The 17,479-nt window shown below is 35.4% G+C and overlaps 1 protein-coding gene across 2 annotated transcripts in view; it reads right to left on the reverse strand.

The window, feature by feature from the left end:
- The window catches only part of TNKS (tankyrase), a 212,126-nt gene that overhangs the window by 169,030 nt on the left and 25,617 nt on the right, over window positions 1-17,479 (reverse strand). For both annotated transcript variants that reach the window (XM_049632502.1, XM_049632504.1), the window contains exon 2: window positions 10,846-11,070. In XM_049632502.1, the coding sequence (XP_049488459.1) occupies window positions 10,846-11,070 (225 nt within the window). The remainder of the gene's footprint in view (window positions 1-10,845; window positions 11,071-17,479) is intronic.

Below are 17,479 nucleotides of genomic sequence, written 5' to 3' on the forward strand. Positions count from 1 at the left end.
CAAAACACAAACAACAAAAGAAAAAGTAGATTTTTTAATGTTATTAATCAAATCATCAAAATTAAAAACTGTTTCACTGCAAAGTATGTTACCAAGAAAGTGAAAAGACAACACAGAATGGGAGAAAATATTTGCAAATCATGTTTTTGGGATGGAACGTGTACCTAGATATATAAAAAATTCTTACAATTCAACAATAAAGTGACAATCCAATTAAAAATGGACAAAGGACATAAACAGGCATTTCTCCAAAAAATATACACAAATGGCCAAAGGGCACATGAAAAAATGCTCAAGATTACTCATCAGGGAAATGCAAAATAAAACCACAACAAGGTTCTGCCATAGAGCAGGCATTTTACTCTGTGTAGGCACAGAGGTATATACACTTGGAAATGGTGCAAAATAAGGCAAAGTTCCTGTGTTTCTACTCAGGCACAGAGTAGGGAAGAGTACACAGAGGTGACAGACAAATACATGATTAAGCAAATATATAATTTCAGGCAATAAGTTCTTAAGTAAAATGAAACATGGTTGGTAAAAGCAAACACGGTTAGAAAAACCAGACAAGCAGGGCAGGGCAAGAAATTATGATAGCATCATAGCAAAAGTACAAGGAATTAACATTATGTGTGAAAATCTGGGGGGAAAGTGTTCTAGGCAAGAGGAACAAGTACGCAGACCCTGAGAAAGATGCATGGTCGGTTCATTCCAGAGACAAAAAGACCAGGGTAGCCGCAACATGAAGAAAGGGAGAGAAGGACAGGCATTAAGTCCATGCTGTAGGTGGAGGTCTGACCCAGATCAAAGAGGGCCCTGTTAAGGGATTAAGATGTCATTCAAGTGTAATGAGAACTCTTTGTGGAGCACTTTAACCAGGCCAAAGGTATGATCTGATCAGGGCATATAACCTGTGCAGCTGCACAGGGCCCCATGCTAGGCTTCATGCTCTGCTGTCACCATCTTGAAATACTTAATAATTTTAACTTTTAACATGTATTTTGTAAACAAAGTCCAATGGGACAACGGAGTATGCTGCGAGAGAAGAGATACACTGGGCGGCAGCCCATGCACACACAATAAAATCAGAAGTTTATATAGAATACCTTTTTTTTTTTGTCACCCAGAAACAGTATTAAGGTATCCTTTAAGGCATAATGACATGGCTCAAAGAATGTTAACTATTATTCAATATTTGAAGGAATCCAAGTTCAAAACCAAACTCATCTTTACTTCTTCCTCTCCCTGACTCACCACACCCTCTGCACCTCACCACTCAGTACCTCTCTGGGAACGGCGTCCAGTTGCTGCTATAGTGAGGCCGGAAGAGCCACGTCCGTACTCGAGAACTTCTGATAACAAAGATGACTGGTTAAAAGTCAACATCTGACTCCAGCTGGGCATCAGATTCCTTCTATCTCAGGTTTGAAACACAGAGTGGATCTGAAGCCAAGACACATTAACATCACTGGAGAATTCTAGTGGGGAGGGCCACAAACCTGAGCTGCTGGAAGTCCCCAGAGCTGGCTTGGTTCTTCACATCTCCACTCTTGGTTCTCCTGAATGGTTGAGTTTCTGACTCAACCATCTGACATGCAGTCTGACAATTTTACATGCAGTATTTATCATAACTTCATGTATCTGCCTGACCCTTTACAAAGGCCCTCTAATCTGTAAATGATAGCAGACCCCTCTAGTCTAGCTGATCCTATGACCAACCACAATCCAGAATTCCTATCCTGCTTCCAGTTTCCTACTTCTCCAATCAAATCTACTCAACACAAAGTGGATTATTCTTCCTTTAATATAGGCTAGATGGCTTCACTTCATCCAAATCACGGCCTACAGAATTTTTTATCACATGAACAGAATTCGGTAAGAGCAGGAGGTAATTCCATGAGTTCCATCACTATACTTAATCAGAAGGTTTCAACCATAAGATTTAATATCAGATTAATGATAGTCAAATAATAAAATTAAATCATTTGAGAGAAATTGTAAAGATTATAGAAAACTCAACTGTTTGATTGCCAAAAATGTAAAATGGAACGTTTTCTCATCTGAGATAAGAGGAGTCTATTTGAGCATTCACATCAATTTTGTTACTTAAAATACTCTTAGTTTATATTCAAATCATTGTTTTTTTGGACCAAGTATATCACCATCTATTTTGATGCTATAAACATTTTTAAATCCTGTTTTACTCACCAATGTACAAATCTAAATGCCTAGCAAGTGCCAAATGTTTGAAAACAATAAAGTATTTGTTGTTTAAGTGATCAATGGTGAGGTATTCTGTTATTTGCAAGTGAATGTATCCCAGATAACACAGCCTCTTACTCCATTTTAAGAAAATGAGCAAGGGGTGCCTGGGTGGCTCAGTTGGTTAAGCGTCCGACTTTGGCTCAGGTCATGATCTCACAGTTGGTTGGTGGGTTCGAGTCCCATGTCTGGCTCTGTACTGACAGCTCAGAGCCTGGAGTCTGCTTCAGATTTTGTGTCTCCCTCTCTCTCTGCCCTTCTCCCACTTGCGCTCTCTCTCTCTCTCTCTCTCTCTCTCTCAAAAATAAATAAATAAACGTTAAAAAAAGAAAATGGGCAAAAGACATGAAGAGATATTTTACATGAAAGGATATACAAACAGTAAATAAGCCTGTGAAAAGACATTCAACATCCCTAGCCATTAGGGAAGTACAAACTGAAATCATCCTGAGCTATCCCTACATACCTATTAGAACAGCTAAAATAAAGGAAAGTGACAACAGCAAATGCTGGCAAGATGCAGAGAAATTAGATCTCTCATATACTGTAGTAGGAATGGAAAATGATATAACACTCTGGAAAACAGTATGACAGCTTCTTTAGAAAACTAAACATACACTTAACATAAGATCCAGCAATCACACTCCAGAGCTTTTATCTCAGAAAAATGAAAACTCATATCCATGTAAAAACTTGTACGTAAGTGTTCAAAGAAGATTTATTTATAATAGTCTGAAACTGGGAACCACCAAAACGTCCCTCAATTGGTGAAGGGCTAAATCATGGTACAGCAACACCATGAGATACTAATCAGCAATTAAACAAACAAACAAAACTGAAAGGCATTGTGCAATGTGGGAAAAAAGCCAATTTCAAAAAAAAATCACATGCCCTATGATTCTAGCATTCTCAAAAATGACAAAATTATAAAGACTGAAAACGGATTAGTGGTTCCTAGGGGTTAAGGATGGAAGTTGGGGAGTGACCATAAATAAGTAGAATGAGAGGGATCTTTGTGATAATATTTCTATATTTTGATTGTAGCAATGACATGAATTTCCAAATGTGATAAAATGGCACAGAACTATACAATGTACCAACACTAGTTTCCCATGCTTAGTTTTGTACTATAAATGCATAAGGTATAACCAATGGGAAAACTAGGTGTGCCCATTTCTCTGCTTTTCCAATCTCCTAGAGGTCCCTGCATTCCTTGGCTCATGGCCCCCTTCCCCATTTTCAAAGAAAGTAATGGCTGGTTGAATCCTTCTTACAATGCATCATTCTGACTTCCTTCCTATCACCCTTCTCCAATTTTAAGGAACACTGTGATACTTGGGGCCCACCAAGATAATTCAGGATCTCTCTCCATCTTTAGGTTAACTGACTGGCAACCATAATTCTATCTGTAACTTTAATTCCTGTTTGCATGTAAAATAAAATATTCCCAGGTTCCAGACACTGAGCTGTGGACATTTGGGGGCCATTATTTTGCCGCATACTACATAGAGCAGGTCCCTTCTCATAGCTGTAAATTTTAAAAGTACAATTGTAACTCATATGAGATTCTACCATCTCATATTATCTCTATAAAATAACAGCAAGGTAAAAAATAAATAAAGCAGTTCTATTATTTCTACTTGATAAGCGAAGTAACTAAGGCACAGGGAATAATCTGCCCCATAATCTGTCCTAAATCAAAGTGCTTGCTAACGAGATCCAAGAGTAGTCACGAGGTTCCTGTCTTGTTGCTCCTTTGCAGCAGACCACAGTCGCCTTCAGTTACGCTAAGAGCAAAATCCTCCCTTATCGCTGAAAACTTTTGTGTTCGTTTTTATCAGCCCATAATGTAAACAAATCATCAATTGGGTTATTTATCACCTAATCTCTCTCTCTCTCTCTCTCTCATATACACACACGTACATATGTGTGTAATTACATAAAAATTACATAAGCTGTATAATGTAATAATTTCTGCTTTAACTTTTTTCTGAACCAGGATCTTATCCAGGTTAATATATTACATTTGACTGAATAAACTTAAGTTTTATCCAGTTGAATGCTCACAAACTAAGGCATGCCTTTTCTACGGCAAAGAAAAAGAACAGACAAAACACAATTATGTAAGACTCCCCAAATGGTAAATAATAGGGGGGAAAAGGGCAGAAATCCTATCACGTATGAAATAATTAATTGAAGTTCTAAATTGGGATAAGAAAAAAATGAGAATGTAGCTAAACATTTTTATTAATTCATTTCAATAGCTGGCTTTAATTATGGTATTAAATGATACTATTAAAGTTGACCTAATCTTTCCTAATAAACCAATTTGCTTAAAGACTTCTTAGAAAAATATCATCTCATCTGTTTTCTCTTACATTTTTCAACAAATATAAAAGTATCTGAATCAATATTCTGTAATACAATAGGAATGTTATTTCTGATCATGCTATTTTTATATTAACATAAGAGCAGTTACCAATCACTGAGCATATACACTACAGCGTTGAGCATATACCCAGATATAGATATTACATGAAGAGGCTTTATTTGCATTCTCTCACTTAATCCCCTTACCAATTATATGAAGTACAGTTACTACTACCATTTTAATAACTAAAAGAGAATAAGGACCCACATCTCTTGTTCAAAGACCCACATCTCTTGGACTCTAACCAGTGTAATATAATGCCAGTGAGTGTGAAAAAAAATTTTTTTGAGTCTGAAAATTTTTTAATTTTTTTTGATGTTTATTTTTGAGAGAGAAAGAGACAGAGAGCAAGCAGTGGAGGGACAGAGAGACAGGGAGACACAGAATCTGAAGCAGGCTCCAGGCTCTGAGCTGTCAGCACAGAGCCTCACGCAGCGCTCGAACCCACGAACTGAGCCGAAGTCCAAGGCTTAACAACTGAGCCACTCAGGCACCCCGAGCCTGAAAACTTTTTTAAAGTGCTAATTGTTAGATTTTAAGTAGCAGTTTGAATTTGAAGTTTCCAAGTAAGATATATATATAGGAAAGATCCTCTTACCCTTTGCGTGTAAGACAAATGAAGTCAATTATTTCAACATACAGAAAGAAAGAAAGCAAGTGACAGGAGCTTTGTTTCTCTAAAGTAATGTCACTTGCTCTATTCAGCCTTTCATACTCCCAAAAAGCTGATGAACTCCTCTTTATCAAACGAATTACAGTTTCTTTTCTTCCAGTAGTCTTTAGAAAGTATTTCACTGACTTCATGTTTTCAATGTTGTAAGTGGAAAGTCCTTTGCTTAATTTTTTCCCCCTTTGTGGGCAACTTATTCTTTCTGCCTGGAAAAGTTCCGTATATAGATATATATCTTCCTCAGTGTGTCTTTTCACATCAAAACAGCATAGAGCTCTGTGAGCCTTTTCAATCTCAAGACTTGGGTTTTTCTATGCTTATCATTTGTTTAATTATTACTGATCTCTTCTATCAGTAATTTTTGTCTATTTTCTTTTTCCCTCCTGAAACTCCTGTCATATGTAAGGTTTTAAAATAATGTTGGTTTCCTAGGTCTATTTACCTTTTTCTTCAGGACTTCCTTATGCTAACATTTTGTTCTGTAGTGGGGAACAATTCTCACATGTGATCTTCTACGCTACTGATGTGGTCTTTAATTCACCTACTGAATTTTTCACTTTGAAAAAAATTAGGTTGTTTTGGCCTCAGGAAGTTTCTTCCATATTACACTTTAATTTCCCTGATGGAATCTTTTTATTTTTATTTTTTCATTCAGGGGTATGTATTCAGATTGTTCAATCTTCCCCTCTGAGAATTTTTCATTTGGTTTACTGGGTTTCCAGGTCTCAACGCTGGGTATTCCAATCAGTGCGAATCTCACAGGTGTTACAAAACCATGCGCCTCTATTTTCATTGAAACTGTTTGCTGTGGAAGTCAGCAAGCTGTCCCACGCCTGCTGAGGAACCAAGAAGTCTCCAAAGGGAACATGCTCTCTCCTCCTCTCCCTTGAGAATCACAGAGTATAAGCAGAGATGGGAGTGTAGTATAAATGTGGATGCACTGGAATTATATAAAGATTCAAGAGATTTCTTTATTAAAGGCCCATACTAGAACTTCCACTTAGCTACCTTTGCCAGATCTCTGTATCAGTCGTAAACACTATACACTCGGAAATGGCAAAATCCAATTCTGTCTACCTTAAACAGGCAGAGCCACTACTGATACTACAGGAAAAAAAACTGCTGCTATAAATAATTCCTTAACATCTCTAAGTCTTTTGGGGTGCCCGGGGGGCTCAGTTGGTTGAGCACCGGATGTCAGCTCAGGTCATGGTCTCGCAGTATGTGAGTTCGAGCCCCACGTCGGGCTCTGTGCAGATAGCCTGGAGCCTGGGGCCTGCAGCCAGTTTCAGATTCTCTGTCTCCCTCTCTCTCTCTCTTTCTGCCCCTCCCCCACTCACACCCTGTCTCTCTCTGTCTCTCAAAAATAAATGTTAAAAAAATGTTAAATATCTCTAAGTCTTGGTAATCAAAATTCTACAATATAGAAGGGGAGGGGGTGTGTCCGATTGATCAAAACAAGTCCATCCCTGTATATTCCTCTCCAAAATGATCACTCATAGTTTTAAATCTCCAAAATCAGAAAAGCAATTGGATAGCCAAAATTAATCAAACAAACAAAAAACAAATGTCCATTATTTTGTTCATTATCAGTTAACTTTGCAAAAGATGTGTCTACAACTGGCTTTTAAAATGAATTTCAAAGCACTAACACTTGGATAGTCTTAAAAAAAAAAATCAGATAATATATATTCAGAAAAGAAGATGTCTTTTATTATTTGGACACTTTATATCTGGGAGCAGAGAGACGTAGAGAGAAATGAATAAGTTCTAAAGGTAGAAAAAGTATTGATTTCTAAAGTAAATTAGGTTTGTTAGACAGAATCTAAAAATTGTATCATTGAATTACTATAATGAACCATGACCTCGGTCTTAAGTAGCTGGTTTAATTATACAAGCATTTAAAGTTGATTTTTTTAAAATAATCTCAGGCTGTATTTTGTTCTTTTTGATGGTAGCTAAAAAAGCATCTGAGAAACACATGGGATAGACTTTTTGTTTTTTTAAACTTGAAGTTTGTATTCTTAATCCCCTTCACCTATTTCACCCATACCCCCACTGACCTCCTCCCTTCTGGCAACCACTAGTTACTCTTGTATTTGCATCTGTTTGTTTCTGTTTGTTTGTTGGGATGGATTTTAAATTGGCCTTTAAAAAAAAAAAAGTCAATAAAGGGCAAACAAAAGAAACCAGGAGGTCTATGTTACATAGTAGTCATAATTCAGGTTGAGATCTTAGCAATAATAATAGCAATTAATAATAGCTATTACACCTGTCAGAATGGCTAGACTCAAAAGGACAGGAAATATCAAGTGTTAGTGAGGATGTGGAGAAAAAGGAACCTTCATGGAATTGGTGGGAATACAAACTGGTACAGCCACTGTGGAAATGAGCATGGAGGTCCCTCAAAAAATTAAAAATAGATCCTGTAATTCTACTACTGGGTATCTACCCAAAGAAAATGAAAACACTACTTCAAAAGATACACGCACCCCTATGTTTATTGTGGAATTATTTACAATAGCCAAGATATGAAAGCAACCCAAGTGTCCACTGAAAGATGAATGGATAAAGATGTGGTATACATATACACACAATGGACTATCACTCGGCCATAAAAAAAAAAAAAAAAAAAAAAAAAAGGGATGAGATCTTGTCATTTACAACATGGACAGACCTAGAGGGCATTTTTTTAACCCAAAAGGTATTATGCTAAGTGAAATAATCAGAGAAAGAAAAATACATGAATTCACATATATGTGCAATCTTAACAAAAAAAAAAAAAAAAAAAGGCAAACAAACAAGCAGAAACAGAGTGGTGGTTGCCGAAGGGGAGGAGGATGAAGGATGAGGAAAATGGGTGAAGGGGAGTGGGAGATACAGGCTTCTGGTTATGGAATGACCAAGTCATAGGGATAAAAAGGTACAACACAGGGAATATAGTCAATGTTATTGTAATAGCATTGTAAGGTGACAGCAGCTATACTTGCGGTGAGCACAGCATAAAGGATAAACTTGTTTAATCACTATGTTGTACACCTGAAACTACATCAATTATATTTCAATTTAAAAAAGGAAAGCAATAAATATTTAATGTTCACTATATCAGAGACTCTAAGTACTTTCAATGTGTTATCCGCTAATTCCCCCAAGAACCCAAGTATTCCCACTTCACATATAAACATGGCACTTAAATGGCCCCTGGTCTCATAGATAGCTGGTCACTGGTCACATCAGGATATAAGACCAGAACACGTGCTTTGAAGCAATCCATCCTGCTGCCTCCTTTAAGCCAGACGACAACATGGCCTGGCTCTACTTTTATAAATGTCAAAAATATTCACTATGATACCTCACATATGGAGTATGATTAATCTGAAAACAATCAGGCTAGCATTTCATCATCTAGGCAAAAGCCTTTCAAAAATTAATTTTGTGCACTAATCTCTCCAAACCATCAGACTCAAGTTTTCATCCAGTTGTCCCAAAGTGGAAATTTGCCCAGAAGAAACATTTCAGAGTTCCTTAACTATTCTCAATTCACAAAGTATGATATACAGCATAACTATCAGAGATTTTGGTATATTTGGTTTCCTAATAGATTCCTGAAAGCTAATTAAATGTACAGAAGGATCTACAACCAATCTTACTTCCCATAACTATCTTAATAGCAGCTATATCCTCAATTATATCTTCATTCCAGTTTTGAAGGTGCCCTTCTCCTTCCCTCAACTTGTCTAAGACACAAGCACTTAACCAGAAGGAAATCAATATGTACCAAAGCACAGAGGACCACGGGGTTGGGGGACTGCAGGAATCCATTCTGTAAACATTCAAGTCCTACATCTAGTCTCTTATTCCAACAGAACCTAGATAAAAGGAGCATTTCATTATGTACTTTTGGGAGGGGGATTAGGAAGAGGAGGAAAGAATATTAATTGCGATAAGCTATTCAGAGGGGTACAGGTACAGAAAACATAATACTGAAGGCTAGAAAGGATAATAATTCAAGAAGGTGAAAACTATACAAAATTCTGTGACTAATGACAGAAGAATCCAATGGATATGACAAGGTAAAGCAAGAAGGGATGAAGGTAGGAAGTTCAAAGTCTACATTAGGTAAGAATACATAGCAAATTCAAAAATAATTATCACATGGGTAACTTACCACAAATAAGAGAGGTTTTTGTGGTCAGAGAGGATATTTTATAAGTTCCAGATTTTCAGGGTAGTTTTATGTAATGACTTAGTCCAGGACGTGGCTGCTTTAGTGAAAGACTTGGGAGGAAATGGGAGAAACAACTTTAAATGGAATATCTCAGAGATCAAAAAGGGCCAGGGTACCCAAAGGCTTATGTCAACAGATGTAGAAGGGAGAAAAGATAATGACAGACAATGACGTAAAGAAGCTGCACGTCAGGCATTGCAATAATTTGAGGAAAAATAAAAAATATACTGGAGGCTGGACTAGATGGCTATGAAGAGGGAAAAATTCTTAATAATACCACCACCACCACTATATTTTTAAAATTGACATATATGTTTGAGTTTTATCATAAAGATAAACATGAAAGATTAAACTTGAAATGGCTGTTATCCATCCCAGAAGACAACAATTATGAAAACCAATCTGCCATGGGTTAAACAAACATCCACCATCCCGAGTGTTAAGAAATAGATACACTCAAAAGAAACTATGCATGACTTCTAGAAGCTTGTTTTAGATTTCAAAATGAAAGGTTTTATACAATAAAGTAAAATCTAATATATATATATATATATATATATATATATATATATATACACATTTAGGTAAATATGAAAGAGAAAGAAGTGTGATTGAATACAATTTCATATAATCCCAAAATTTTAAATGGTTGAAAAGTTCAATTTTACTTGAAATTGCTTTTTTTCTAGACTATGGCACATGTTGAAAATATTAAGCTTTGTACTACTGTATTCGAACCACTCAAAGCTTTCCAGTGCTAATAACTGGTGTTCAATTTGAGCAACATGAGGAAAAAAGATTTTGCCTTAGAGCTAGATGACTTTCCTTGAATCAACATAAAGCATCCCAATATGTCATCCAATTCAGTAAGAACTTGTATTTTACAGGCTTGTATTTGATGCTAGAATGGAAAATTCACAGTCTTTTAAAGAGACCATAAATTAACTAAATTTGATAATAGCAATCCATCAAAATTTAGTTCCACATCAGTCGGCATCTGACTCGCATTTGGAAAGTTAATGTTGTGAATCCTGTTCTTAACCAACTTTATATTGCTATCTCTCTACTTCCCTTTTGATGGAAAAAAAAAATTGCTTCTAAGAATGGAAAGTAATAAAGCCCTCTTTATTTATTCTGTGAGAACACTATTTGCACCACAATAAAAAAACAAGAGAAAAAATGTTAAATCTTCATTTCAAACTTTATACCTGTCAGATTGATCTTACAGCTTAGATACCATCAAATGATACTTACCGATACATACGTCGATTTTCCCTTTAATAGCAGCTTCGTGCAGAGGGGTGTAGTTCCAATTATCCCTGGCATTCGGATCGGCTCCTTGACATAGTAACAGACTCACAACCTCAGCATGGCCAAAAGAACAGGCATTATGAAGTGGGATGAGACCTCCATCATCACGAGCATGGACATTAGCACCCATCTGTAGTAAGTGTTCTACGACATCCTTCCTTCCAAAACCTAAAAAGGAAAATAAATATTGAAGCAATTTTGTGTAAAAACAAAAAAACAAAACAAAACAAAACACTAGAATTTCTTTAATAACATTAACAAATATGAACACCTAAAATACTGTAGCAAAAAAGGGTAAAGAAAAAAAAAATGGCTACCATTCAAGTAGTTCTCTCCTCTTACAGAACTCAAAACTAAGAAAGTTGATCCTTAAGTCTTTGGGCAGTTCATTCAAAAGACATTTCTTCAACATCTTTTATGTGTTGGGCAACTGTTCTAGAAATACAAAATGAACAAGACTCCTGTCCAAGGCATCCACTTTCCTCTCATGCTTCACAAGAAAAATTTAATCTATAAACTCCACCTCTATATTTTAAGAAATAAAGGTTATTTAAATACCGCCAATAACCAAATCTAAGACAAAGTACAACACTCAACATTATAGAGAACATATGGATACCAGAAATACGTGGTAATGGTTTGGTGACAAGAAGTTAGAAAAGGAAGAATTAAAGACAATGCCAAAATACTCTACTCTTGGGACTTATGGCCAAACCAGAACATTGCAAGCTTGAATTTAGTGACCCTAAGGAAACAATATGACAAAGAAGCCGGAACACGGGCATTTGGAAATGCAGAACCAGAAAACTGGTAGGAAGTATAATTTTCAGACAGAAAAAGTGGGGGGAGAGTCAGAGCGGATCTGAAGCAGTGCAGGAACTAGGCATATACTCAGAAAGGTAAAGATTACGAAGGAAGTACAACATTATAAAAGTCAGAGGGCAATAACATTATGCAAGTCCAGCATGAGGATTTAGAAGGGAAAAAAAAAAACCACCGACAATTTTAAATTTTAGTACAATGATGAAATTGTAAGCTACATTACAATGGATTAAAAAGAAAGAAAACCATAAGCATTAGTATTTTTATCTTTATAAGTTAATACACTTCATTAATGATTCTTTCTCTACTTTAAATTTTATTTGGTTTTACCGTCTAAGTATCACTACTCCCATGCTGTTACTTACCGTGTAATGTAGTTAGAAAATGGCATCATAAGTAAAACTACGACTAAAACAGTCCTATCTTTCTCCATTTTATGCATATATAAACTAAGTGAGAACTATGAGAAAAGTTGAAAAAAAGATTTATTTCAAGATATGTTCTCCACACTATCTATAGAAATTCATTTAATTCAGGAGAGCAGGCTCCAAGAAAAAGTCTTCAAAGTAAAAGATTATGTTTCCACAGATACGTACTACAAGGTCAGAATTGGGTTTCTGTCGAAAATATCCTTCAAACTAAGCTGAAAATTTTGAGTGAAAAGAGGTCAATTTTGTACTACTAACTGGGAATACCCAAGTATAGGCTACATGCTAATGTAACTATCACCATCTTGCTGTTTGCTTTTTAATATCTGCACGACTTTACAGGTGCTAGGTTCTGTTTATTTCTCTAACTGCAGCGTGCTTCTCACCCTACTAGCACAACCTTACTCTGCCACCGGGCTACACGCACTTTCCTTACTCGTGAAGATTTTGTCATTTTCCCTCTGTGGATTTGAATAAAGCCTCCATGGCAAACTCACATTTCCCTAATCAATGCATTAATAATACCTGAGACTGAATTTCCTTTCTTCACTAACAAATGGGTTAAAATAGATATTTTTAAACTTATCAACTGGCATTTTAAAAAGTATCCATTATAACTTTGAAGCAAAATAGCAAAGTGTGTGTTTACTTTTTACTAATACTTTTATATGTAAAATATAAAAAACAAAAACAAAAAAATGCTTGGTATCAGAAAGAGGGTGCGGAAATGGAATTGTGCTCACACATTGATAAAGTGAGCGCAAATTGATACCATATTTCATTTATTTATTTGGGGGGGGGGTTGGTGCAAAAAAGGTGGTTTTATTAAAGCACAGGGACAGGACTCATAGGCAGAAAGAGCTGCCTGGTACCACATGTTAGAAAAAAATATAGCATTATCTGAACAAAGATTCTGCATCAAGATGTTTATCAAAGCATTATTTATGGACAATCATGGAAACAGTTCACGTGTCCAACAATAAACTCTCTATTAAATAAATGATGGTTTTTCATATAACATCATCCTGTACTAAAAGGATGCTACAGAACACTGTGACTATACTTAATGACACTGAATTATACACTAAAAAATGGCTAAAATTGTAAATTTTGTTTAAAAATAAAATTTAATAAATTTCAAATTTGTGTATTTTACTGCAGTTAAGATCATCAAAAAAGTATAAACCATACATGCAAGAAAAAAAACAGGATATTATAGAAAATTCAACAACATGGGAAAGTGTTTTCAGATTAGTCTTTTAGATTAAAAATATATAAAACAAAATCCAGGAGAAAAAATATATATACATATATATTTGAAATACAGATAGAAAAAAGGACTAAATCACTAAGTAGTGTATCTGTTTTCTTAATTATCACATAAAAACACGATTTTGTATAAAATATATGTAACTGTGTAACACACATACATTCATAAAAGAAGGTAGAGGTGAACAGTCAAAATCACTGAAGACAAAGAAGATCTTTTTTTTTTTTTTTTTTTAATTTGAGAGAGAGAGTGTGCGCACAAGCAGGGGAGGGGGCAGAGGGACAGAGAGAGAAACTTAAGCAGGCTCCACACTCAGCCAGAGCCCAAATTGGGGCTCTATCCCACAACCCTGGGATCACGACAAAAGCTGAAATCAAGAGTCGGCCACTCAACTGACTGAGTCACCCAGGCACCCCAGAAGTTAGCTCTTTTAATTTGGGTTTGAATTTATGAAATATATTATTAAATCGGAGGTTTTGTTACCCACAACACAAAACAGTCCCCTATTTAAACTACTCAGAAATTTAGTACTTAGTAATTCAGAAACATTTACTTAAAACCTAAAGTTTACTTAAAACATATATTCTACCTGTTCTATTGAGTACAAATCATAATTGCTTATTCATCATTCTACAAAGTTAAATACATTATTTTTACCAATAAAGAGAATTCATTATCTCTGATGGTTATACAAGGCCTTTCTTTCACAAACAAGGTTTGTAGTCATAATTATCCCTATAATTGAATTGCTTATTTGGGTCTAAAGAACCAAAATAAAAGTAGTAATTAGGATCACAGTCAAAGAAGTACATAGAATTTGAAGTAACTTATCACTAATTAACTTGCAGGAAAATAGTCCCTAAGCAAAAACATTACAGACACACACTTGCAGACAAGATTTTCAGGGACTCATTTCATCGAACTAGCACATGTTTAAAAAATAGCTAAATCACAACTTTTTAAAGATATAATGTTGCCATTTATACACAGTTGCTACTTATACATATATTTATGGCTCAGTGTTATGAAGTACAGGAGGAAATCAATAAACTTTCTCTCTCTGATCCAGCAAAGGTCACTAAAAATTAAGACTAATTCTCTGATCTTTACCAAGTATGTGCTGTAACAGACATCCAATCTGAGTTGTACTCAAGGTATAATTTAACTTTTACAGAAAAACTCTTTTTGCTCAAAGACGATGCCCTATTCTTGACAATAATAAAAATAACAATAATGGTAAGTAACTAACATTTTGTAAGTTCTTATATGCGTCAAAAAGTATGCCCAATACTTGACATGCATTAGCCCCTTGTGATAACACTCCGTGGGAGATGCCATTATCCTCATTTTGTTAACTGATTCTTTCCCCCAGTGCTGATATTAAGAAGAAAGAAGAAAGAAGGAGAAAGAAGAACAACAACAACTGTGCTTCTAAATACACGTCTCAATTCTATCTACTCCCCAGTGCTACCATCTCAGTTTCTAGTTCTATAATCTCTTGCCTAGACTTCAGCATACAGCCTTCTAACAGCATATAACCTTCTAACTGGACTTTGCTGTCACATCTGCTGCCCTACGATTCATCCTTAACACAGTAGGCATAGTGATCTTTTCAAGGCATATATCAGATCAGGTCACTTCCCTGCTTAAAATCCTGCAATGGGTTCCCATAGCACATATCATAAAGTATTACTACAAACTTCTTAGGATCTCCAAGGCTTTCTGTGAGCTGGCCCCCCTGTGAGTTTTCCCATGTGTCTGAGTTTCCTCACTCTGTCTTTCACTCTCTCCTGCCTGAATATGACAAACTCCTTTCAGCCTAGGCGACTTTGCACTGTGCTCCGCCTGAGAACTTGGACCCGGATCTCCGCATGGCTAGCTCTTTATGCCATCCAATTATCGGCCTAAAGTTAATAAGCAACTCAGAGGACTCTGTCAACCACCCAATTTAAAGTCATCCATGCATGCACACACACTTTTCCACCAGTGATTCCAATATCACTCACTTTTACTTTCTTTCTGCATTTAATCACTACCTGAAAGTACCTTATTCATTTATCTATTTGCCTTTTACGTATCTCCCCACTCAAGATGGTCCATAAAATGAGGTATTCTTGAGTTATGAACTACCTTATGAGCTGTGTGTATCTCCAGCATCCAAAATAGTGCCTAAATAGCTTCAATAAAATATCGGTTGACTACATGAATATACACGTTTACTTACTTCATCATAACTAAATCAAAAAGTGAGTAGCTTTTAATTTTATATTTTTAATTTACAAAATGAAAATTCTTACAGGCTTTTCCAGCTACAAAAATGTCAAATATTTTTAAATATTTTTTTAAAAAACACCAAGTTCACAGAAAGGAAAATCATCTGTAATGCCATCATCATCTAGAGATCACCAGGAACATTTTGATGATTAAGCTTCTAGATTTCATTCTTTGCATGCGTGTGTGTGTGTATTTAAATGTCTTTGCTCTGCCTTTTCACTTTTCAAGTTTTTCAGGTAAAAAATTTAAGTGTATACACCATTTTACTTAGCATTCTATTACATGGATGTGTCATAATGTATTTAGTTGGGTGGTTTCACCACTATAAAAAGGAGATTTCGACATTACAAAAAAAAAGTTTAAAATTAATAACATTGTATACATATCTTCATACATCTGTCCAGTTCTATAAGATAAATTTCTCTAAGTAGAAGGACGAGGTCAAAGGATACACATTCAAAATTTTGTATGTTGCCAAACTGTCCTCTAATTGTCTATCAATTTTCATTTTTAACCAAAATACACCCATTTCTCCCATCTTATGTACATGAACATAAATACATAAGCTTTATAAGCAAGAGGCAAAAATAAAAAATGCATTGCTTAATTTACATTTTGGGGGTTCATATACTTGTTCTTTTTTAGAAAATTAAATATATGAATACAGTTGAAATCTCTTAACCCTAGTCTTCTTTCCTCTCCAAAGATACCATTACACAAACTCAATGTTATACTTGTGCATATTTTTATATTTTTCATATACATGTGTTTTTAAGCACATGAGTTTATATACGTTATATATAATTCATATTAATACATTTATGTTATGTTTCACATTCCATGCTCTTAGATGATATACCTATTATATTATCACTATCACACAGTCTTTAATCTCTGTTAGGGAGGTTGATAATTGTGGCGATTACCCCCTCTTCTTGTTGGCCCAGAGAAACCCAGTTACTGCTCAGGAATTGGTCAGGATGCATATGCTAACAGAAGGTAAACCTTTCCCTGGTATAAGGAGTAATGCTCATTACTCTAGGCCAGAAAGGTGAATTCATTCCTCTTTGGCAGTGACTGGAATAAGACAGAATGGAAAATCTGGAAGCTTCTGGAAAGACTTTTCTTCCTGCCAATAGAATGTGTGTAGAGGAAAAAGGCCGCTTTCTCCTCTCTCTCTTCCTCTCTATTTCTAGAAAATTTTCACATTAAGGTTGTGACATTCAGAGCTGCTGATCCCATGATGGGAAGGTCAAGAGAATTATGAAAATCCTAGCATACCCCACTGTGCTCACAGAGTACTCAACTAATTCTTGAACTTCCTACCTCTGGACTTGCCAAGCAGGAAATAAACATCCTTAGGCTTTAAATTTCTGTTAGTTGAATTGTGGAATATTTGGAGCTGAACCCATGCAAATTGATACAAACATCTGTTTGTATATTTACTAACCATTCAAGTTTCATTTGTCAGCTTTCAGTTCATTGTCTAGCTCAAATTTGTTGTCTTTTTCTTATTATTTTGTAGGAGATCTTTATATATTCTAAACACTTGTATTGGTTACATGCATTAAAAATATATACTTTTGTTTATGGCTTGTCCTTACACTCTACTTACCCAGAGTTTGATTTCGGACAAGTTTTAAACTTTAACATAATAAAATATATCAATCTTTCTCTACACTGTTTGTGCTTTCTACATAGTCTGTAATAAATCCTTCCTATTCCTACACTATTTATACATTTTCTTCCAGATTACTTTTATAATTCTGCTTTCCATATTTAG

Source organism: Panthera uncia, chromosome B1 (assembly GCF_023721935.1).
Source record: "Panthera uncia isolate 11264 chromosome B1, Puncia_PCG_1.0, whole genome shotgun sequence".
NCBI classification, from domain to species: domain Eukaryota; kingdom Metazoa; phylum Chordata; class Mammalia; order Carnivora; family Felidae; genus Panthera; species Panthera uncia.